The sequence below is a fragment of the Hyposmocoma kahamanoa genome, unplaced genomic scaffold (assembly GCF_003589595.1).
Source record: "Hyposmocoma kahamanoa isolate Upper Pololo Valley unplaced genomic scaffold, ASM358959v1 65, whole genome shotgun sequence".
In the NCBI taxonomy this organism is placed as follows: domain Eukaryota; kingdom Metazoa; phylum Arthropoda; class Insecta; order Lepidoptera; family Cosmopterigidae; genus Hyposmocoma; species Hyposmocoma kahamanoa.
This window is the reverse complement of record NW_020653853.1, coordinates 8,351,714-8,375,878: the sequence shown is the minus strand read 5'-3', so window position 1 is coordinate 8,375,878 and position 24,165 is coordinate 8,351,714. Positions and strand designations below refer to the sequence as shown.

At 36.2% G+C, this 24,165-nt stretch overlaps 1 protein-coding gene across 1 annotated transcript in view; it reads right to left on the bottom strand.

The window, feature by feature from the left end:
- The window catches only part of LOC113231392 (synaptotagmin-15-like), a 145,841-nt gene that overhangs the window by 84,561 nt on the left and 37,115 nt on the right, over nucleotides 1-24,165 (bottom strand). Inside the window, exons 4-5 of the mRNA XM_026465692.1 lie at nucleotides 11,526-11,688; nucleotides 5,627-5,766 (exon numbers count right to left, since the gene is read on the bottom strand). Coding sequence (XP_026321477.1) covers nucleotides 5,627-5,766; nucleotides 11,526-11,688 — 303 coding nt within the window. The remainder of the gene's footprint in view (nucleotides 1-5,626; nucleotides 5,767-11,525; nucleotides 11,689-24,165) is intronic.

Here is a 24,165-nt window from a genome sequence, read left to right as displayed (position 1 = left end):
CGCACGCACGCACGCACGCACGCACGCACGCACGCACGCACGCACGCTCGCACGCACACACTCATAACCGCGCACTAGGGAAATCCTGTATTGCGCGTGACATGTCACATACACATAGACAACCACAAATTACACCCAAACTCATGACAAAAATAAATGTAGGCCACATTGACTTACAAATAAAATTGTAAGTCAATGGTAGGCCATATAAATATTTCTCCCCGAATTGAACCCGGAAACTCTGCATGGCAGTCTAGCGTGGTAACCGTTCCTCCACGAAGGCAGTTAAGGCGTAAACAAAGGTATAACACAATTAACCATTTCCCGATTAAAAGTTTAACTGGAGGGCTAAATAAAAAAATTCATATACAAAGCGTAATGTAATAAATACGTAACTCATGACTAAGGTAATAATTAAATTACAAATAAATAAATGCAAAAACTACTGTAATCAAAAGGAATTACGTAATTAAATATCTCTTTATCGATTCGTTTCTGAACATACCGCACACCGAGTTTAAGACTGACACAACTCAAAAATGGCATGTAAAAGAAATAACGATTTTGTTTTCAAGTAAGAAGTCTACCACTTAGCTATCAAAAGCGACATTATATATATCTTCAGTTTACATATATTGTTGCCATATTTTTTACCGAATACCAGTGAATATTATGATGAGTACAATGTTTAAAAAATATATAATTTTTGGCTTACAACATTGTTGAAATCGGTGTGCGATATGGACTTGGGACTTTACTGTACTTGTTATACTATTCTAAATAGTAAAATTAATGGACCCACTGGGAGACTTAAGGGGTAGAGCTGACAACATTTTGGGGCACCCTGGCCCTGACGTGGGAGTTCCATTCTATCCATTCAATCTAACCGTTGTATTTACGCTATTATGTGTTTACCCTTTGTATCGTAATTTAAATAAATGGTTTAGATTGTTCCATTGTGCACGTAACGAATAGTTTATCATTCATCAATATTAAATAAAATAATATTGTTTTCGTATTGTCAATGTCATAATGTTACAATTTAAAATACATATAATGTCAAAGGATAATATGATCGTCACTATTATAAACAATAACAATGAATGTAAAATAAATTTGTATGACTGAAAATATAAACAAGCACTACAAAAAAACATACGATAAAATGTTGTCGAAATACAACGACGTCAAATAAAAATAAAATAACATAATAATGACAACCTAACGAACGGTAGTAGCCTAGTGGGTGACAAGTCCCAATAATTATACCAGCACCCTTATCCTTCTAAACTGGAAAGCAGTCTATCTATTCGACCGTGCTCGGTCTTGGCGACATTTTGTTGACCACTTTTATATGAGTTGGCGCTGATGCGCTCGAAGATAACTAACGTAGCCAATCTTCGCGGCGAATACTCGTGCACATTGAGAGCACGTGAGTACACCACGAAAGTAATTACAGTTAGTGGTGGGGGATGGACGTGAATGGCGAATTCTACTGACCGTTTTCGGCCACGGCAGCTGCTTCAACTCCGTTGTTGGTGGTGCTCATGCTCTCAACAAAAGAGTGAGCGTACCTGTATCTCATTTTAGTATCGAGTTCGGCTTTACGCTGCTCTTTAAACACGGACGGAGAGGGAGAGAGAAGAGAGAGATCTCTTCTCTCTCCCTCTTCACAATCCCCCGCCATTCAGGGAGCAGTGCTACCAAATTATTTCATAGAAACGGCTCAATGTTGCACCTTGTAACGCAGTATCATTCATATTACTGCTTGGTGACAGAAATAGGTAAGGTAGCAGTACTTCCCTAGAGGAACTTTCACTAGGATTTCTACTGCGTGGTGAAAAAGATTCTACCTCTCTTGAAAAATGTGCGGCTTTGCCTATCCGCAATGGACTAGTGTTTTAAATTCCAAAAATTTTAAAAATTGTTGCATTAGAGTAGAACAGCTCAATGCAATTTTTTGTGCAAAAGTCAATTGAGACATAAAATGCTCATGGTAGCTTCTTGCGTAATTCACTGTTCACAGTAATTCAAATGTTATAATAAGTCTATTGAATATCACCATGTTTTACAAAGCCAACTGACGATACTGAAAACTGATGACGGTAGCATCATTTCATCTAAGCCTAAAATCCTGAGGGAGATAGAGAGTTTCTATCGACAGCTATACTCCACGAAATCAACTGTTGAAAGGGAGGCTAAAGACGCCAGAGCCAAGCTTACCCGACATTATACCGAAGATATCCCGGATGTCAGCCTGTACGAGATTAGTGTGTCTCTCAAACAACTCAAGAACAACAAAGCGGCGGGCGATGATGGAATCACTGCAGAACTTCTGAGAGCGGGCGGCAAACCGATACTTAAAGTCCTCCAGAAGTTTTTTAATTCTATCATCGTTGAAAGTCAAACGCCGAAGGCATGGGGCAGAAGCAAGGTCGTCCTGTTCGTCAAAAAGGGTGACAAAACACTCTTGAAGAACTATTGGCCAATCTCGCTTTTGAGCTTTATCTATAAGTTGTTTTCGAGAGTTATCACAAATCGTCTCGCTGGTAGGTTCGGCGACTTCCAACCTCCCGATCAAGCCGGTTTCCGAAAGGATTTTAGTACCACAGACCACATCCATATGCCGCGGCAGGTTATACAGAACACCGAGGAGTATAACCGGCCACTTTGCTTAGCGTTTGTGGACTATGAGAAGGCCTTTGATTCGATCGAGACCTGGCGGTGCTGCAGTCTCTCCAAAGGTGCCAAATAGAGTACACGTACTATACAAAAACGCCACAATGTCAATCCGATTACAGGATCAGAGCTCTAATCCTATCCAACTGCAACGAGGCGTGAGACAGGGAGATGTGATATCTCCGAAATTGTTCACTGCAGTATTGGAGGGATATTTTCAAGCTTCTGGACTGGAAAGGACTTGGCATCAACATCAACGGCGAGTATCTAACACACCTTCGATTTGCCATGATATAGTTCTTATAGCTGAGACCTTGGGGACCTGAACACAATGAGTGGGTCTTAAGATGAACATGGACAGGACGAAGACATTGTCGAATGCCCATTTTGTACCCGCTCCAGTTAAAATTGGGAGCACTAAACCCGAAGTTGTTGACCATTACTTATACCTGGGACCGACAGTCCAGTTAGGTAAGTCCAACTTTGAGAAAGAGATCTCTCATCGAATCCAGCTCGGATGGGCAGCGTTCGGGAAACTACAAAAAATCTTCGCGTCCAAATTACCTCAATGTCTCAAGACGAAAGTCTTTGACCAGTGTGAGTTGCCAGTGATCACATATGGAGCAAAAGCGTGGTACCTCACTATGGACCTCATACGAAGGCTCAAGGTCACTCAGCGGGCGATGGAGAGAGCTATGCTCAGTATCTCTCTACATGATAGAATCAGAAATGAGGAAATCCGTAGGAGAACTAAGGTAACCGACGTAGCTCGAGGAATTGCTCAGCTGAAGTGGCAGTGGGCGGGGCACATAGCTAGGAGAACCGATAGCCGTTGGGGCGGGAAGGTTCTCCAATGGCGACCGCGCACCGGACGACGCTCAGTGGGTAGGCCCCCCACCAGATGGACCGACGATCGAGTAAAGGTCGCGGGAAGCCGAAGGCTGCGGGCAGCGCAGGACCGATACTCGTGGAGATCGTTTGGGGCGGCCTATGCCCAGCAGTGGGCAACGTATAGCTGAATGATGATGATGATTACTACAGGCCTACCGCTTAACCTAGTCTGTTCCTTAGGTAGCAGTGCGGTGCGGGAGGAGTTCCAATTTACGTAACAGTTATATCGCGATGCACACAGGATAATTTCAACAAAATTTTTCTGACGATATTCAATAGCAAGTTGATTAAAAAAATGTGTCTACCAAATTAGTCATTTGTTGTTATGTGAAACTATAATAAAAAAAACTGTTTCATTGATAATTGAAATGAATAGACAAGCAATTTGGCACTCTTTTCTATCAATTTGTTATTGAATATCGTCAGAACAATCTTGTTGAAATTATCGCGTGTGCAGCGCGACCTAACTGTTAAGTAAATTGTCAGTCAGGAACCGATTCAGTTAAGCGGTAGGCCTGTACCATGATACCTATCCATTTATTTTTTAGTGAAATGACTCCACTACTTTGTATAATTTATTATTAATACAAAGGTCGAACATTAAGAAAAATTCCTTCAACCATCAACCAGACTACCGCGCCTGATGCTCTCCCAACAGGGCTACGGAACGAACAAGCAGATGTTACGAATTTTTCTATGTGCTTTGTTTTTGCTTTTTAACGACTTTACCGTACCATCATGTGAGAGAAATCTATGAAAGTTTTTCATCAAATATTATTAATTCCGTTTAAACACGAGTTAAGGGGTATAACTTAAAAAATAACGAAATCATATTCATGGCTTATTTAATAGATGACTTTTTATATTTATCTACATTATCAAGCAGTTTAGTTTTAATAAAAAACTCGGTTGGCTACTAAAATAAAGCTCTTCTGCGCTCCGCTTTTGTAAATAATGGATCACGTAGTTCAACTATTTCATTGTGCGAGCACGTTTCCGTGTGGATACTTATAAGACATTGATTGTTACAAATGTTTATTGAAAAAAAGTGTATAGATACCTATTCCCTAAATAAACGATACGTATAGTTATTAAAAGTATTTGGCACATAAAACTAAATATTGCCGTAACTCAAAAGTGGTAGAATTGAGACTGAATAGATCTCATTGCGAATAGTGGGATTATTTTAATTTATATATAATATTTAGTTATGCACTTACTAAAGTCAAGGTAGCCTAACGGTTTGATCTACCACCTTTCAAGCACAGGCCTTGGGTTCGAATCAGAGCTCGCACCTCTAAGTTTCTCAGAATATATGTGTGAAATTTACTTTGAAATTTACCATGAGCTTTTCGGCAAAAAAAAACATCGTGACAAACTCTGCACGTCAAACAAGATTCAGAACCCTCGGAAAATGTGAGAAGTCACTAACCTGCATTGGGTCTGTGTGGCGGACTATGGATTAAACCCTCACCTGAGAGGAGGAACGTGGAACGTATAAATCGATACCTCCAATGAACACTACGCCATCTTTATTTTTTGGTCATCTTCTGTTATTTTTGTAAACAGCCATATTTATTTGCCTTAGTAAGTATGGCTGCTTAATATAAATATAATCTTAATTGTGCTCCCCGAATTTTGTGAAAAAAAGAAACAAAAACAAAAAAAAACGAATTTTGTAAAAAAAAAAGAAAAAAGAACAAAAAAAACGAATTTTGTAAAAAAAAGAAACAAAAAACAAAATAAAAACAGAGCAGGCCCAAAAATTAAGTTGGCTTAGTGTTCATTGAAGGTATCGAAATGCGCCGATAATGACTTATAAACGAGAATAGAATTTTATTGGTTCCATTCAGTAATTTTTCGAACTATGTTTTCTCAATTCCACCATTTTTGAGTTACGATAGTTTTTGGTTTAATGTGCGATTTATTGCACAGTATACAAGGCAACACGTTTTGTGAACGAAAGAATGATGTATCAAGTGTCACATAAATGTCGCGGAAATGATTGTTTGTTTCCCGATTCTATTTCTTTATTGAGTTGTATTGTTATACTTACTGAAAGAATTGGATCGATGTTGCGGTGGTATCGGCGGGCAGAGCACATCACTACCAAGGCTGTTGACGCTCACCGCATCGCGAAGCTCACCAAGCGACGATGACCTCAAAGTAGGCAGGGAGAAATTCACTTCCTTGGTACTGTTTAAACAAAGTTTAAATGTATAAAATTAGTGGTGTGGCCTAGTTGCTAATCACCTAAGGTTACGGTTAATATCAATGCGAGTTTTGACGAAAAAGTATTCTGACTAGTTCTGACTAATTTGTGCGAACAAACGCCTGTTTTTCAACGTCAGTGTTTAAATTGGCAGTGACAAACAGAGCTTGCACGACGTCGTCAGAACCAGTTGAAGTTCAAACAAGTTTGGTTTTATCGTGGGACCTGCGTCTGTTTTGGGTGTTTTCGCGAGTGCTTTGATTATTTCACTATGGATAATGATAAATTAATAAATCTTATGTATGAACACAGTTGTTTGTGGGATGTGAGAAACAAAAATGAAAACAATAGAGATATTTCTCGGCAAAAGTGGGTGAAAGTAACTACAGAACTCAACACTAGCAGTGAATATAATTTTGTATTTATTTTGATGCGGGGTTTACATTAGTTCCATAAGCAGTTAGAATTAATGTTTATATTTTATCCATCAGAAAACGCGCGCATTGTAACCGCCTTGTTCTGACTAGGATTTCGAACGTCTTTGTCCGAACACATTTTCGTCAGAACTGGCATGCATAGTAACCGAAGCCTTATACGGTAAATATACCCATGTACGATAAAATGGGGTCACAAAACAAAAATTTAAAATTTCATTTTTATTTTTTTATGATGTTGGAATTGAATGACAATACGGTCTAAATGAATCAATACGGTTGATAGGTGGATTTATTCCGTATGAAATGACTACGTGATTCGCTGATATAACGTGTGAAAGAGTGTGAGTATAGCGCAGCACACCCCATTTGCTATTATTACTCTTAAGTACTTTTGCTTTTTGAAAATTTGGCCCGAACATTTGTCACATAAGGTATTATACAAATGCATATACAAGTGAAGAATCTAGACACGGTCTGAATTTTAACAAAATATTAAGAGATTTGTTTATAATTCTAGATACCAATGTAAACCTGTATCATGTTATTACTATGCTTGTTTTTACATTACATAACGAATAAACACATTGAAAGACATAGCTATATTAGAAATGGTTCCAATGTAATTTCTAGCAAATTTACATGCCTTTACGGCTGTTATAAAACTCGCAAAAAGCCATGGTGTACAGAAAACCCATTATTAGTCGAATAAAATTTACAACTGCAGTATTTTTTATCTTTATGTTTCTAATATTATCCAAACGGGGATCGAAAGACGTCTTTATGGGTAGGGTCGAAAGGTAAATTTTGGTTAATAAATTTGATGTAAACGTTCATAAATTCGAAATAGGCAAACAGCGATGCGGTATAAATGAACATAACCAAAGTTTCTTTAAGTACAATCGATGCCGCAAGATATTTGACCCCATACGGACGTTTTGGGTCTGAGAGTCGTATTCTAGAACTCTACTCAATGCTCAAGTTAGGATTTGAGTATGGTTTAAAGCACTTGAAATCATACTCAAGTCCCTGCCGTTAGGGTCGTATTTCCAGAGCTTGTCTTTCCAGTGCAATCCTGACTTGAGCATTGAGTAGAGTTCTAGAATACGACACTGAGAGCGTCTTACACATTCAACAGGAAAGTGTTAAAGGAATTTAAACTTTATAATAAAAAGAAAACGTTGGAGTTAAAAACGATCATCTTAATTTATCCAATACTTAAATTTTATTTAAAAAATGTCAGGAAGTTATACCATAAGTAATTTTACAACTCACTAGGTCATGTCTAACAGGTTTCTTAACACATATATTATTATGCCCAGAATCAAAAGGTCGTTTAAAGAGTCGGGTATCTTGGAGTACTGACTATATAGGTACTGTATATTGAAGTAAACATCAATTTGAACAATGCCTTTACTATAGTGCAATAGATATGAATTAAAGTTGATTTAATATTTAGGTACGAGTATTATCACGTCGTCAGAGCCTCTACCGTGAATTTACTTTGACCGACAGTTCTTACTAGCGACAAAGTTCAAATATTTGTATACAAAATGTTTGTTACTTTGTAATGTGATTTCGAGCGCTGTATAATTTGTCATACAAAATTGTGAAGTAATTTATGCGTTCGCTAACGACAACTCTGACAGTCTCTCAACTCATGATAGGGACACAGTCCATTCGTTTGGGAACTACGATGACACAGACAGACATACAAACATACATATACAGATAAACAGACAAAGGTTTTTCAAACTTATAACTCCCTACTTTTCGTCGGGGATTAAGAAACTAAACAAAAACTCGCGAGAATAGACTTTCCTTTGTCTAACGGCTACTGCACCACTTACAGTAACACTATATAGTGTTAGTGTTAGTTAGTGTATAATTAGCCTGACGTCACTTGTTTGTTCACAACTTGTCAAAGATATTTCTTAATTAAGTTTTGAATGTCATGGATGTTTTACCACAATGATATTCAACTATTTTTGTAAATAATAATATACTACAACCAGTGCCTCCGTGGCCGAACGGTTACCACGTTGGACTGCCACGCAGAGGTTCCAGGTTCGTTTCACGGGCGGAGAAAAATATTTGTATGGCCACATTTATTTCTCTTGTGAGTTTGGGAGTAATATGTGGTCGTCTATGTGTGTGTACATGACAGCCGCGACAGAGTATTTCCCTAGTGTGGGGCTATGTTGAGTGTGTACTTTGTGATTATTATTATATACTATTTATAAGGTTTTATTTTTATAGTAAAGAGATTTTATAACTAAATCATTCAAATTTCACTAATCATATCAAAATTTTGCGATGTGTAAACATTAGATGAATTTGAAATTCTTTTTTTTTTTTGTGATACTTAGTAACAAGACGAAGTCGTGCGCCTGATGGTTTACGACACGCCTGTAACATTTGCAATGCCGCACAGTGCTTTAAATCGCAAAGATTATATTGTTGATAAGCCCTAAGAGCGTGCTGATACTGTTGGTGGATTGGCACCACCGCTTAAGCACGTCGTGTCGATTATAATGTAGCCGCTTGGGATGTTCTGTCAACCGCAGATCTCGCCTAAGTGAGTTTAACGTTCAAGAATTCAAAACGGTAAAGAACTAGTGGTCATAAATCCAGTGTTATAAATATTTATTCCAGTTTTAACAATATTTATGGTCTTTAAAAATGTTTATCGCACGTAAGATTTTTGGTAACTGGTAAATGGCTCAAAAAATAAGCGATCGCCCGCGATCGGGCAAGGAATGTCGATGGAATGAAACAAAATCAGAATGCGAGGTAAAAGAACTATGGAAATTCAAAATTTTAATTTAAATACGAGTGGCCAGGAACCGGAGAAAGGCGATAAGAAGGTGGGATGACGATGTAAGGAGGTCGCACCATCACAGTCTCATGTGCCTGTAATTTCACCAGCACCCGTAACCTAACAAAACTGGACCGCGGTAATGCTCACATTATTACTTGGCGGCAGAAATATGTAAGGTGGCAATACTTGCCTGGACGAACTGTTTATGTAACTAGTTTGCGTTTCTTATTTCATTTGACGACATCTCTTACATAAAAATTTACTATACTCAATAAAAAAATCAGAATAAAAGTTGTGAATGAAACAAAGCTTTTTATTAATTAATTGTCAACAATTGTTTGTTGTAAATATTTTCTCATGCATTTGCCCAAAAGTTGACGAGAAATCATAAATCGAGTTCTAATCCTTTAAGAGAGAGACAACGTCGAAAGACCCAGAAGTCACAGCATTTCCCTACGGATATCAGACGCTATAGTTGAGATTTATTGTTAAGAATTATAAACTCAGACAGCTAATTCTCGATTTTATTACTTGCAGAGAACAATTAATGTTGCGTCAAAATTTTCATTAAACAATTAAATTATTTAACCTAAATTGGATTTTCGGATTGAAAACTGATAGCCTATATAGTTCAGCGCGTAGCAATGCACATAGACCTCATTGATCAGTATGCGAACTGTAGAAAGAAAGTAACTCAAAAGGTCAAATAGTAACTGTAACCAAAGGAACCCCGTACAACTTTGGCTTCAAGGTTACGATTCAATATCGAATCGACTTTGAATCTGAAAAAGAAAAATCTGATACGAAATGTCCGAAATTCCAAAGCAACAAAAACGCTTTGTTACGAGTTGCTTTACAGGTATATTTGGGCGCTTTTATAGAATATTGATGTACAATGTCTACACAGTTTTATTTAAACACTCTAGAACGTTTGCGACCCGAAATCCTTAAAAAGATATGAAGGGAGTAGAAAGTATTCAATAAGATGTTATAAATAGAAGTTGATTGTTTTTATTCTTTTTCTATGCCTATCCATTATTAGATCAAACTATGCTGCTAATTCTTCTGTAATTTATGATGGGACGACTTCAACAAAGTCTTCAACTCGCAACTTGTAATTAATTATTCAAGCAGCTCATTTGCCAGGTTAAAATTTTCACTACGGAATTGGGCAAATCAAATTTGCACAGTGCCTTAGTTATGTTTATTCTGTACAAATTGTTACTGGTATAAGTAGATTATACATTGAAAGATGAGAGAGTTTTCTGATTAGGTTAGTTCAGACTAACTGCTTTCAAGGCGGCAGATGTCTTTTTAATGGACTGCAATAATTGCCACAAATGTCTTTGATTGACTTCGTTTCCATTCTAATTACTGCGGAATCTAATGACAGGTACTTTGCTTTTCTTCATTTTAAAAAACAAATAAATGTGTATTTTTGTAATTCGACACTGGAGATAGCAACAGACAGTCCCTATTTTTACAAGCGAACGAATGACGGTCAGAATATACGAATGAACTAATGACGACCAATATAACAAATTGGCTTGTTCTGCACTGAAAACAATTGTTTATGTTATTTTGTTGTATATTAATCATTTTATAATCAAAACTTTGGACTATGCAGAAAGTTCCTGAGTTTATCCAGGATTTCATAACCATTGGTGAAGACAAATTCAGAGAATTGATCGTAGTTCTCAAACTAGGATATAGAAGCTAAATATACTTCAAAACAAACTCTAAAATTATGCTAATTAATTATGAAATAACACGTTCAAATTTCGAAGCGCATTAATTATGGAGAAATGTGATTATAAACTATCTCGTTACCGTTCTCTCTCTCTCAATTTACCTCTCTCTCTTTATCCTAACGAGGATATTTCTATTAAGTTCTTAATTCGAAAGGATCATGTACATAGTTAATTGCTTCGTCGCCTTCAAGTTGCTATAATAAATTTTGCTTAAGCGGATTTGCTAACGATAGAACGTTTGAGATATATTTTTAATGATATTCGCTTGATACAGGTTTCTTACCGCATGACTTCTTTTATTTTTCCAATATTTCGGGAGCGCTCCATGGTCAATAGGTAAGTCAATAGGTACGTCACCATGGAACGTCTAATGATTCCCTAGTGACAATCATTTAGTGAATAAACATGTAAGTCTTGAAATCTATGTATATTTAAGTAAGTAGTAGTTGCCGCGGTTGTAAATATTTCAAATGGTATATCATTCCAAAGTTGTTTCGACCCCTTCCTATAGGCAGAATGTATGACCATTCACTTGCTATGTTCCTGACATAAAATAATGGCGACTTACCAATATCATAAAACAATAATCATCAATAACTTACAAAAATAATTTGCAATTGTGTGTAAAACCTCAAAATGGTGGATTTTCTTTAAGTACTGCATTTGTTTATGAGTGTGTTGTTTAACTCATGCACTCAATTAAAAGTTATTATGAGTTATTAAACAAATATACTTACAAATAGCAAGGCGCTGAGATATCATGAGGAGGGTAGACCAGGATAGGCGGTGAGGGGGCGGGGGAAGGGCTGTTCTTGCGTCGGCGCGCTACGAACACTCCAGCCATTACGATCAGCAACAACAACGCTGCACTTGCGCCGCCCAAAGCCACTAACGCCGCCTCTGTGTAAGAAATAACTTTTCTTAGTGAGAACAGTCACCAACTAAAAAAATACACAAATCAAGTACCCTTTTAAAAATATGTGATGATAATGGTTTGTTGATAGTTATTCAATTGTAATCGCAAACCGTAGATCGCAAGCGCTTGCGCTTGTGCTTGTGCTTGAACATATAGGTACTTGTTTTTGTTTCAGATGATGTAAATGTACTAAAGCTCGTGTATTTAAAAGTTGCGCTTTTTTGTCTGAAACCAGCCACCACTTCGTTTATTTTTAAAGTGTTGTTACTTTATTTTACGTACATTTTTTTTTTACAGAAAGCAAGGGAAAAGTTTGAAACTATTAAAAGTCACGAAATGACTTAGGTTTTTTTTACACTCTTCTGCTAGATAATGCAATGTAATTAGTTCTTTTCTTTAGAGTAAATATTTCGAATGTATTTTTTTTCAGGAAGAATAAAAAATACTGTAAAATAGAGTAAACACATGTTGGTTATAGTAGTGTAGCATTTACATTACTCTAATAAAGTACATATTTAAACACGTTTTGCCGTAACAAAAATTAGTTAAAATATTTTACAGCACACTTGCTCGTAAATGATATTATTGTATGATGGCTAACTTGACTGTAATGCCCCAAATAAAACCTTTCCTTTCCATTACAGCCATGGTCGGTAAGGATTTTTTTTTTATTTGTAGTACAACATACTTCCTTACATAAGACAGGTTCAAGTTCAAGCAAGGAGGTTACTTAAGTTCAAAATTAAAACATTCGCCTTGAATCATACTACTTAAATACTTATTGTTAACAATTTTTTATAATTAATTTCAATTATTTTCTGTATAAAATTTATTTATCTATGGAAGAATAAGAGAAGCACTATCGAAGATATTTAATTTTTGTAATAGAATACAAGAAAGAGATTACTCTCAGTCTTGGCTGTATGGCGCATTAGTGCCTTTGCCTTTTTCAATGAAAAAAACACTACCAAACAAAAAAACATAATTTAAATATTATAAAAAAACATTTGCCAAATATGCAATTGTTGTGTTGTGAACCATATACAAATTGTATTTATTTCCTCGCAAATATGATGAAAAACATTGTATGTATGACAGACGCTAAAAAAATACAAAACTCGAGTTACTAAAGCCTCAGCCTTTGGCTTCGGGCCTGTCCCTCTTTAATATTTTTTTGTTTCCCATCTTTAATACACAATGTACCTACTACAAAAATGCGTAGCAAAAGTTTCCACTCTGTAGCGACGTTACGTAACTATTTACATTTTTTTTAAATATCTTCTCTATTTATAATTTACAATATACTGTTGATTTTTACATCGATTATTTTTTCCATTTATAGCTTAAAGTGACTTCTACACCGAACAAATATGGCGGCTATAATTGTATTTTAATTATCATCGTTTTTTACGCCGGCGTATGCATAATTATATGTTTTGACAATTTTAATGTGTTCTTAAGTTCTTAGCCATTAAGGGTTATGGCGGAATATTAGCACAGTATTACAATATAGTGATATTAGTGAGGACAATAAGCTTCTTAATCCTCTGTCTATCTATCGAGTTCTTAGGTTTTCGCGATTGTTACATATAAGAAATGAAACTATTTTTCCGGATTTAAATCGCCACTGTACCACCTCAGTCAACCGTGACCACGGAACCTGTAAAGGGGCCGAAACGTTGGTTTTTTTTTGAAAAAACAAATATACGCCATTTAAATCCGGAAAAATAGTTCATTTCCTATCTATATAATACCTATTAAATATTTTCCATTTCTTCTTTGGTATTGCTTGTCAAATAAACTCATTTTGATTTACAATAAATTAAAGCCAATAAAAAGGCTTAAAATTAGATCCAGGTATTTGATTCCAGTAATGTCAGCAGTTGGTAAAATTTTTTAACAGCAAAGTTTTCTATTTGTTCATAATCCCTATTCGTGAAATTCTCGATTTGTGTCCACAATTCGCAGTTAGTACAAATTTTAGTTTGGTGCAAATTCACATGAATTAATTAAGAGCGGTTGGAAAATGTTCTAAGTTTGTGGAAAAACTTGGTATAAAGTTTTATTCTGAAAACTTTATTATTTAATAAATAATAAGGCTATATCGGTAAATATTATAGTTAAACAATATTGCCTTTAGAGTAAAAACCTCAGCTATGCATTTTTACATATTTTTTTATAATAGCAAGTGACGGGACGAACAAATAATGGTAAGCGACACGCCTGTCCATAACATTGCAGTCCCATTCAGACCTTTAAATCGCAAAGTCTGATGGTCACTGCCACTGCGCCCGTCACCCTGTTACATAAGTTGATAAGTCCCATGTGCCTGTAATTTCAACCGTCCTTCAAAACCGAAAGGCAGTAATGGTCACATTACTGCTTGGTGGCAGAAATAGGTAAAGTGGCAGTACTTTACTGGACAAACTCTTTCACAAGAAGCTTTACAGCTACAAAAAAAACTTAACTAATTTAAATGCTGCTACATACAAACAACATGTTTTAGATGGCTTTTGGAAAAGCTTATCTGGATTCCTCAGTCACACTTGGGAAATGTCCGATCCATACGATATCCGCATCTTCAGTTATTAACTTTCACTAACTCACTCCAAGTACAGCTTTCGTTTCGCAGCTAGTATGTGCCGGAATGATCAACCACCTCAACAACCACCATTCAAAACCGCTAAAACGCCGTTAACCTTTAAAAAAAACAATGTAAGCAATGGCGCCTGTCTGTATAAAAATCAACTAACAATTCGTCCTAGATTAAAACCCTATCGGCACATAATTTTAAGTGAAATGTATACAATTATTTTGCACGGACAACCTTTAAACTTTAACAATGATAATCAAGGTAGGTATAAGAATAAGTCTGCAGGCAAGAAATTCTATTCCCATGGCCGTTCGCCATATAAAGGTGAAAATGTTACGCTTTTAGCGAATTCTTGGAATATCATAACGTACGGAATCGAAACCTACGTCTAATCCCCTGGAGATGGACAAGATCAGTTGCACATACCTGGATATATGCTTATCGGCAAGACATGTCTCCCAAAACACGATATCTCGTACAATAGCCCCCTTTACACAGTCACTATATAGCGCTTGATCAGGAGCGTACAGGATTGCGCTTGGGAAACCCCTGCACGCTGCGCCATCGTGTGCTATTACCTGTTTGATTTTTGTCAAACTACGTACTTTCGCGCGCGATTGCTCGTGTTCGTTTTTATTACAATAAAGCGTTGTTTTGTTGTCAAGGAGAGTTCATGTAATGGCTAATAGCGCACGATAGATCGCATGAAACTGACGCATGTTGGAGTGCCCGATTACTATATCACGCGCGAGAGTATCTGTGTAAAGCCCGCTAATGTTTTATAATATGTAGGTATTAATAACAAATTGTACCCTACCAGAAAGACTGAATTACTGTACTATTATTTTCACTAAGACATGTTAACGTTATGGCGTCGTAATCATAGCGGCTAGCCATTAGCACCACGTCGTTTATGGTGACTTATCATTGATTACATTTACATATGTAGATACGATACTGTAATGTAGCCTAGTATCAGTTTAACAACAAGTATACAAAGTAACTAACCTAGAATATTTGTTCACAAGTTCTTATTGTACTGTTTTAATTATACCTTTTAATATTCAGGTATCATTTCTATTGCAAGCTAAAAAAACGAAACGCTTGTGATGATACTTTGATGCCAGTCTTTATGCCACGCTACGAAATAACAAACTAGTGCCACGCCTATTATTTTTCTTACTATGTCGATATTAGCAGTTAAAATGTATCGTAGTTATACTATTTCAGGCTTGGAGAATTGATTTCTGAAAGTCGAGTAAGTAAGTCACGTGAGGTTTCATTTCAGAGAGCTTTGTTTTACATACAAACCCCTTATTTAGTATAGGTTATGCTGAAAATGGGTAACAACAATTTATATTGCAATATGTTTTGTTTATATTAATGATAATACTAACGCAGACTCTCTTAGCCTCGCAGTAAGGAAGCCCTGTATCAGGGGTGCCATGGATACACACATAGCCAACCACAAAATTATACCCAAACTCAGGAGAGAAATAAATGTAGGCCATACAAATATTTGACCTGACCCGGGAATCAAATCCTTTGCGTAGCAGTCCAGTATGGTAACCGTTCGGCCAAGGAGGCAGAATTGAATATCATGACGTTTTTATTACCATGATATTCATCTATTTTTTTGTGGAAATACTACACTAGTTTGTTATTATTATTGACCAGAAATCGAACAAACATAAAGAAAAAATACTTCGATCATATTGGACATAATGTACGTAGCCGCGTTGGAGCAACAGACGCTGGTTCGAGTCCAATAACATCAAAGGAATTTTGCTTTGTCTTTGTTCTATCTTTGTATCAATAATAGTATTTGTATTGTTGCTCCAATTATTTTGTCATGTGTGTTTACTTTGTAAGGTAATCCGTACCTCCTGATCTTATAATTAGTTAGGTTACGTGGTAGGCCTCCAAAATTAATAACCTATTCAGATATAATTGATATCGTATATACGTGGGGCGCACTATAAGTTTTCGGAACGAATAAGACAAAAATACTATAAATGGTCAGAAATGAATTTATTGTTTCTCAAAATATTCTCCGTTAGCATTAATGTACTTTTTCATACGAATGAACCAATTATGAAAACATTTATGTCACTCCTCCGTGACAATCTCTAAAACATAATTACTTTTCATACTCTTTGTTAGCCACTTCAAGTGACGAAAATCGTTGACCGCGTAACTGGTTCTTAATTTTTGGAAATAAATAAAAGTCAAAAGGTGCCAGGTCGGAACTGCATGCGGGATGGCTCATAAGATCAACGTTGTTCACCTTCGAAAGTTCTATTGTCTGTCTGGCCGTGTGAGAACTGGCATTATCGTGGTTTACGATTATTTTTACGGAGTTTGTCAATGACTTCCGCCAAACAAATGGTCGTGTACCAATCACTATTCACGGTACTACGATTTTCCAAACCAACAGTAGCCACGTGTCCAGTTTTATTAAAAAAGATGCAATCATCCGCTTTGAGGCACTTTGCACGCGCGCCACTTTGGTTGGTTTGGGCTCATGTCGAAAAACCCATACGCTCGATTGCTGCTTTGTGTTGGACTCGTAACTATAAATCCATGTTTATCGTTTGTCGTGTTTGACGCCCCTTCGTTGAATCTGGTAAGCATGGCATCGCACCAAGTGACGCGATCCGTTGTTTGAGCCTCAGTCAAATTGTGTGGGAGCCATCAAGAGCACATCTATTTCACACCCAAATGTTTGTGTACTATTGATTGTATTTGACTCATGCCTATGCCTAAAAATACCCGAATCTCATGATATGTCACATGCCTGTCTGTTTTGATCATACGGCGCGTACAGTATCGATGTTTTTGTTGTTTACAGCATTCGACAGGCGATCATCACGAAATTTGTCACTGAGATTAACACGACCGCGTTTTCAATCTGCAAACCAGCTATAAATAGTCGTCTTGCATGGTGCTTTATCGCCGAAAGCAGTTTGAAGCCGAGTGAAGCTCCGCTGAGCTGTTAAATTACACTTAAGGTCGTAAAAAATCATACTACGAAAATTTTCACGAGTTAAATCCATGGTGATGTAGATAATCCACTTCTAAAATGACACCATAATGTAAAAACAAGTGACAATCTGATGAAACAAACTATATTCTACAGCCAAAGAGTTCCCATTTTCAAATGTTTAAATATCGTTTATGTAGGTGACCAGTTCCGGAAACTTAAAGTGCGCCCTGTGTATATGTGTCTCTACACACACACACACACACACACACACACACACACACACACACACACATACAATATTGTGTGTTAGTGTGTGTTATTATTAATAATAATAATCGTTTATTTTCGTTACTTCTAAAACTAAATTCAGAGTTTCATGCTCTGTGTTGTGGTGTACAGGGTCAAGATTTAAATTCAACTTTAGGCAGCTTTATTTTATTTTTATCTTCTCTACTATAACAAAAATTTCACTAAGTCTATCGATTTTAAGTCGTCGATTTAATGAATGAATAAATCCGCCATTTGTACTACTTTGTGTGCAGTAAAGTATAAATAAATTTAAAAAAATAAGCGTGTGAAGTAAAAACATTTTCAAGGATTCCAGGTTCGCTAACTGGTGGATAGTTATAATTAAATGTCTAAAATTTTATAGCATCATTGAAGCTGGATATATGAGAAGAGCCATGAAAATTTTATAACCTTCATTTACTCCCTCCTTGTATAATGAGGCGATATATTTCTACAGTGGTCGTGATAATTATCTCAGAAAATAATAGTAATAATAACGTACACACACAACATAGCCCCGCACTAGGGATACCCTGTATCGCGGGTGCCATGGACACACACTTAGACAACCACAAATTACACCCAAACTCACGAGAGAAATAAACGTAGGCCATACAAATATTTCTCCCGACCCGGGAATCGAACCTGGGATCTCTGCGTGGCAGTCCGGCATGGTAACCGTTCGGCCACGGAGGCAGTTATATATAGACGTGAGAAGATACCACATCGTCCAATTATTGTTGTTCATTGTTTCTTTTTCAGCGCATATATATTTTTAGTACATACACAATAAACACGTATGTGTTGCAGCAGCAACTTGGCACATACTGATGCAACAGTTACAAGAAAGTTCAGATAGTGTGGCAATGATAAAGACAATATTTACCTGCGGTTCTTGCAGTCATCATTTTTTTAAAGCCAATGCCTACCTTCATGGGAATCCAAAGGTGTGCATATATGTTGACAACCTCCGTGATCGAGTGGTTTGTACGCCAGTTTTCATGATGTGACCATCTCTAAGGTCCCGGGTTCGATCCCCGGCCGCGTCAATGTACAAACCTAACTTTTCTATATTGTCTTGGGTCTGGGTGTATGTGGTACCGTCATTGTTTCCTATTTCCATAACACAAATTCTTTAGTTACTTTATTTGGGATCGAAGCAACGTAGGTATATGATGTTGTCTAGTATTTATTTATGTTGATGCAATTGATATTGATAAGAGACGTTTCAACGAGTATCGCATGGATTTTTAATAACGAACTTATATTGTGTAATCAACTATTTTTTCGGATCTAAATAGCGTATATTTGTTCTTTTAATCAAGCCTACGTTTCGGACACTTTATAGGTCCCGTGGTCGCATTGTCTATAGTCACTGTGGACTGAGATTGTAAAGTCATCAACCAGTTACGTCTAATATTAATGCGAAACACCTCTATTTTTTACTATAGCTACAAAGGTTGTTCATTAAAATACCTTATTTTTATTCACCAAAAAAACATTTCAATTTACGTTACATACGTTCAGCATATTTTGTTTTTTTAACATTTTTCTAAATTAAATTAATTAACTAAAAGGAAAGTGGAAATAAAATAACACGTAACCTAATAAATAAAATAAAAATGTAATCAGTACCAAAAAAAATGCTACTCAAAAACCTATGATATCCAAGAAGAACACAATTTTACGGTACTCAATAATAATCTTGTTGTGTACAGAAACAGTGTATGTAAAATAAATGCTTTGCGAGTACATAATAACGAAATATGGTCTGTGGAGGCTGGTCTCTGAACTGAAAAATCTGCAACCATCTCATGTAATGAAGTCTCCACGTCTGGGTAGACTAAACTGTTAAGATTGAGAGGTTACAAGTGAAAAATAAGTATAAGAATAGAACAAAGGTGGGGGGGGGGGGAAAGGGGGGGGGGGGAGTGTGAGTGTGAGAATGGCCCCAGGACGTAGCAGGATAACAATATCTAGCAATAGTTCAATATAGACTTATCATCGTTGTTCAAGAAAGGAGCCTCCCCGCACGACGTACTTCCTTTCATATTATTATTATACATTCCTTCCTTGTACGCCGATTGGCAAATCCTTTCATCACGATAGCAAGCATTATAGTGTATGCCATCGACACTATAAGGAGAAGAATCATTTTTCAAATAGCCTTATTAATTCCCAATTTGTAACACGACAAATCGAAGAAATTAAAAAAAAATGCTCCACTCAACCCCAAAACATTGAAAACCCCAAAAGATTCCTTTCATAAAAACAAACACGTCATTACATGTAGCCAATGAACCGAGATGAAGTTAAGTATTTCATCTAAACTTTAAACCTCAATTTCAACGAGGATAAAACACTGACACATTGAGTCTGAGAAGGATTTGTGGCGTTAAGATAACGTTGAATTCACTTGGACAATAAATCCACAGCTCGAGTGAAATAAAATCGAATATTTCTTGCTAGTGTCTAACGAAACACAAATTTTACGAATATTTCCGAAATGAAGCTATTTTTTCGGATCTGAATATATTTCTTTCTTCAAACAAACTATCATTTACAGGTTCCATGATCACGGCTGACAGTCAGTCTTTTCCTATGTGTAATAATCATGAAAACCTAAAGGCTCATCCAGGGTGCAAGCGCGGGCGCGCGGGTCTTGGCGTCTTCCTTTTCACAGTGCCGAAACAGCTACGAGCGGGTATATCCACACGTCGAAATCGCAAACAGACATCAGACGTTAGACCAAGCACTGCGAAAGGTATGGACGGACTGAGCCAATAGATCCATCCACGAGACGCCCGCGCCCTACTCCAGTCAGGTGTCCCGGCGCGGGCGCGCGTGATCTCTATGAACGCAAGGAGCATCTAGGTACATATGATTTACATGCACCCGTCCACACCCGTGCCTGCCGCCACTTTGAATAAGGCCTAAGAACTCGTTATTTTTGAACAATTTATTAAAGAAAACACAGCGTCAAAGTCAAGGTCTAGTCGCATTAATGTAATAATGAGCCAAACAATCACACCAATTGCATGATCTCAAACTAGGGAATTCCCTGTATTATCAGTACCAGAGCAATGGAATTCCCTCTGGGGCACTTCCCAGAATACCCACACTAGACCCAATCTAGAAAAGTTCATTTTTCTCAAATTGATCCAACCGGGAATCGAACCCGGGACTTCATATCCAACGCCCACAGTGCAAACCGTTAGGCCACTGAGGTCGCGTATTCGAGGTCGTCGCATTGAAATGTAGGCAAGCTATTTTAGTCTTTATAATAATAACAATAAGCAAGACAAACACCAACCTGCTCTTAAACTAAAGAATTCTCTATACAATAACAGGGTAACGTAATTAAAATGAACAACAATGCCAGAATAAATTTAGAGAACATCATTTTCCACATTGATCCTATCTGGAATCGAAACTGGGCTACACACGACCTAGAATTTTGCAAGCGCAGTTTTGTGGTCTTGGTAATTATAAAAGTATGGAAAACTGGAATAATTTATTGTTTGATTATTCAAACAATAAATTATTCCAGTTCTCGACTTCTTGTGTTTCTTCAATTCTAATTTAAACTTAAGACTATTGTTAGTAGTGCCACATCATCTTACCAAAACCTGGCGTATAATAAAATGTACTCCATGGAAATAAGGTGCTTCATTTTAACTTTGTTTCCAAGTACAATACTTAACTGTAAGCATCCCCTTCCAAATTCTTGTACATATTTAAAACGACGACGAAAACTTATAGCCAAACCCTTAAGTACACGTACGTAGAGACCGTAGAAATTAGCATAAACTTTTGTAAGTAAAAAATTCATTTTGCAATAATACAAGAAACTCAAGGATATTTACTATAGAATAATATTAGGCTTAATGATTTTGAATTTAAGGCTTCTTTGAATGCAGGCAAAACCGAGGGAGCTTAATTACGGCTTACTGGTCACGCACAATAGAGGTATACAAATAAATTTAGAAAAGAACAAAGCGAAATATAATTATAATGGAAACCACAATAGAATAGTTTATACAATATGGACTGGGAGAATGTAAAAGTTACTAAAGGGTGAACAAAGACTTATAATGACTTTTTCATCACAGTTGCTCGTAAATAATATGATTGCATGGTGACTAACTTGACTATAATGCTCCAAACAAAATCCCCGGGCCTTCTTTCTTCTTCATATAAGTCAGGTTCAAGTTCAAGCAAGGAGGTTATTTAAGTTTAAAATCAAAACATTCGCTTAAAATGTTATCTAAAATATAATTTTAATTGCAATTCAGCCACATACTACTTAAATACTTATTATTAAGAATTTCTTATAGTTGATTTTAATTATTTTCTGTATAACAATTTACCATTTTTTTAAAGATAAAAGGATATTTTTACGAAGTAAAACAAAACAATAACAATGGTTCGTTCCGTGGCTTAGTTGTTATAGCGTCTGCCACAGGAAGCTAGGAGACGTCGGTTCGAATCCGGCCTGATCGAAGGAATTTTTTCTGAGTGTTCGATCTTTGTATTAATAATTATAACAAACTAGTGGAGTAATTACACAAAGAATAATTGAATATAAATTCAATAAAAGTTTAAAATACAGTGAATAGCGACATATCTAATTGAGTGATAAAACTTTCATAGATTTCTCATAGATGCTACGAAAGGTGCTACGACTAAAAAGGCGTTAAAAAAAACAAATACACAGATACGACGCAAACCATAAGCATATAGAAAAATTCGTGAGGTCCGCTGGTTTGTTCCGTGGCTTAGTTGGTGGCACGGTAAGCTTGACGACGTCGGTTTGAATCCGGCCGGATCGAAGGAACTTTTCCTGAGTGTTCGATATTTGTATTAATAATTATAACAAACTAGTGGAATAATTTCACAAAAAATAATTGAATGTCAATTCAATAAAAAATTAAAATACAATGAATAGCGACGAACATTAATTGATGGCTGGATGGATGGATGGCTGATCACGCATGAACATTAATTATTAATAATGATTAATTATTAATAATTAATTGTTATATTTTTACAATACTTTAAATTTAAATTTGACATTCATTTTAAAATTAAATCGTTCGACTTGCAGAATATATATTATTAGCTTAGATTTATTTATTTTCATTGTAATAATATTATAATTAATGGTAATCAAATTGTATATCTTAAAATTGACATTGCTGCGCCCTTACAGGGTACATGTTTGTTAGTTTACCAACTGTCTATAAGACCTAAATGTAACAATATGTTTAGCAATAAACGATATTATTATTAAAAATATATATGTGGGATTAGTTGTATTTTTCTTATTTAAATGTAAACTATTTGTGTTCCTACCTTTTTGCTGAGAAGTATTAATAAGAAGAAATAAGAAGTGTGTCAAAAGTTGTCAGATTTGTGTTAATTGCTTGCCGTACAAATTAAAGAAAGATGTTATCTTTACTTTAAAACTCACAGGACATTGGCGAAATCGCCATTTTTTTTGTATAATTTTTATAATAATACTAAACTACCGTACATAGTTATTTTTACTTGACATTGGCAAAATCATTGATTATTTCGATGGGGCCATAACATTTAAAAGAAGAAGAAGAAAAAAGCTCGGTTTATTTGTCATCAGCAATCCCACAAAATCTTGGGGGCTCGTCCGGGATAGCAAAAAAACATCCAATTGCAAGCTGTGAAAGAATATTAAGACGAAAAGATTTGCATTTACTAGGACTATATGCATTAAAAGGCTTCGGGACGTAGTTGAACGAAACGTGTTTCAAGCAATTTTGCACGATCGAATGCTGCGGGATGTAGAGTAAAAATTAAATATTATTTTGAATATTTTTTTTTTGAAGACTTTGAAGAATTATTTTTACGAAACATGATACCATTTATAAAGATGCCACCTAAGAAAAACAACGAAGTAGGAGAAGAAGAGGTACCTGTACCAAGAATTTCAATTAACGACTTAGAAAAATCAATGACACCTTTTAGTGGTGATGACGATTATGCTATCGACTCACGGATCGAAGAATTTGAAGAAATATCGTCACTCTAGCTGTGGAGTAATGTTGAAAAATGTATCTACTCAAAGAGGCTTCTCGTCGGGACCGCTAAATTATTTATAAGAACGTCGAACTTGAAAAGCTGGGAGACTTTAAAAAACCGGTATTCATGGAAATGATCGTGCTGATCAGCTCGCAAATGATGCTGCTGTTGACGGGGACACGGCGTACTATAAAAATTATAATCACGATTTGGCAACCCTTCCTACACATTTCCTTAGACATGATTGGGGTGTGATGTGTTCTGAAAGCAGTAAATTAAAAGGTAAATCTTATGCTTACATTCAACCTTCTATTCCTGTAAAACCATGGTTTTCGTCACTTAAATTTAATAGATTGACAACATCTGTTTTGATTCGTATGCGGTTGGGTCATGTTTGTACTCCTGCACAACTTGCGAAATTGAACATCGTTAATAGTGATTTATGCGAATGTGGCCAAGTTGGAGGTTTGGACCACATATTTTCAAACTGCCCTAAATACGATTATTCCTTACTCTTCCAAAACCTTATACAATCAG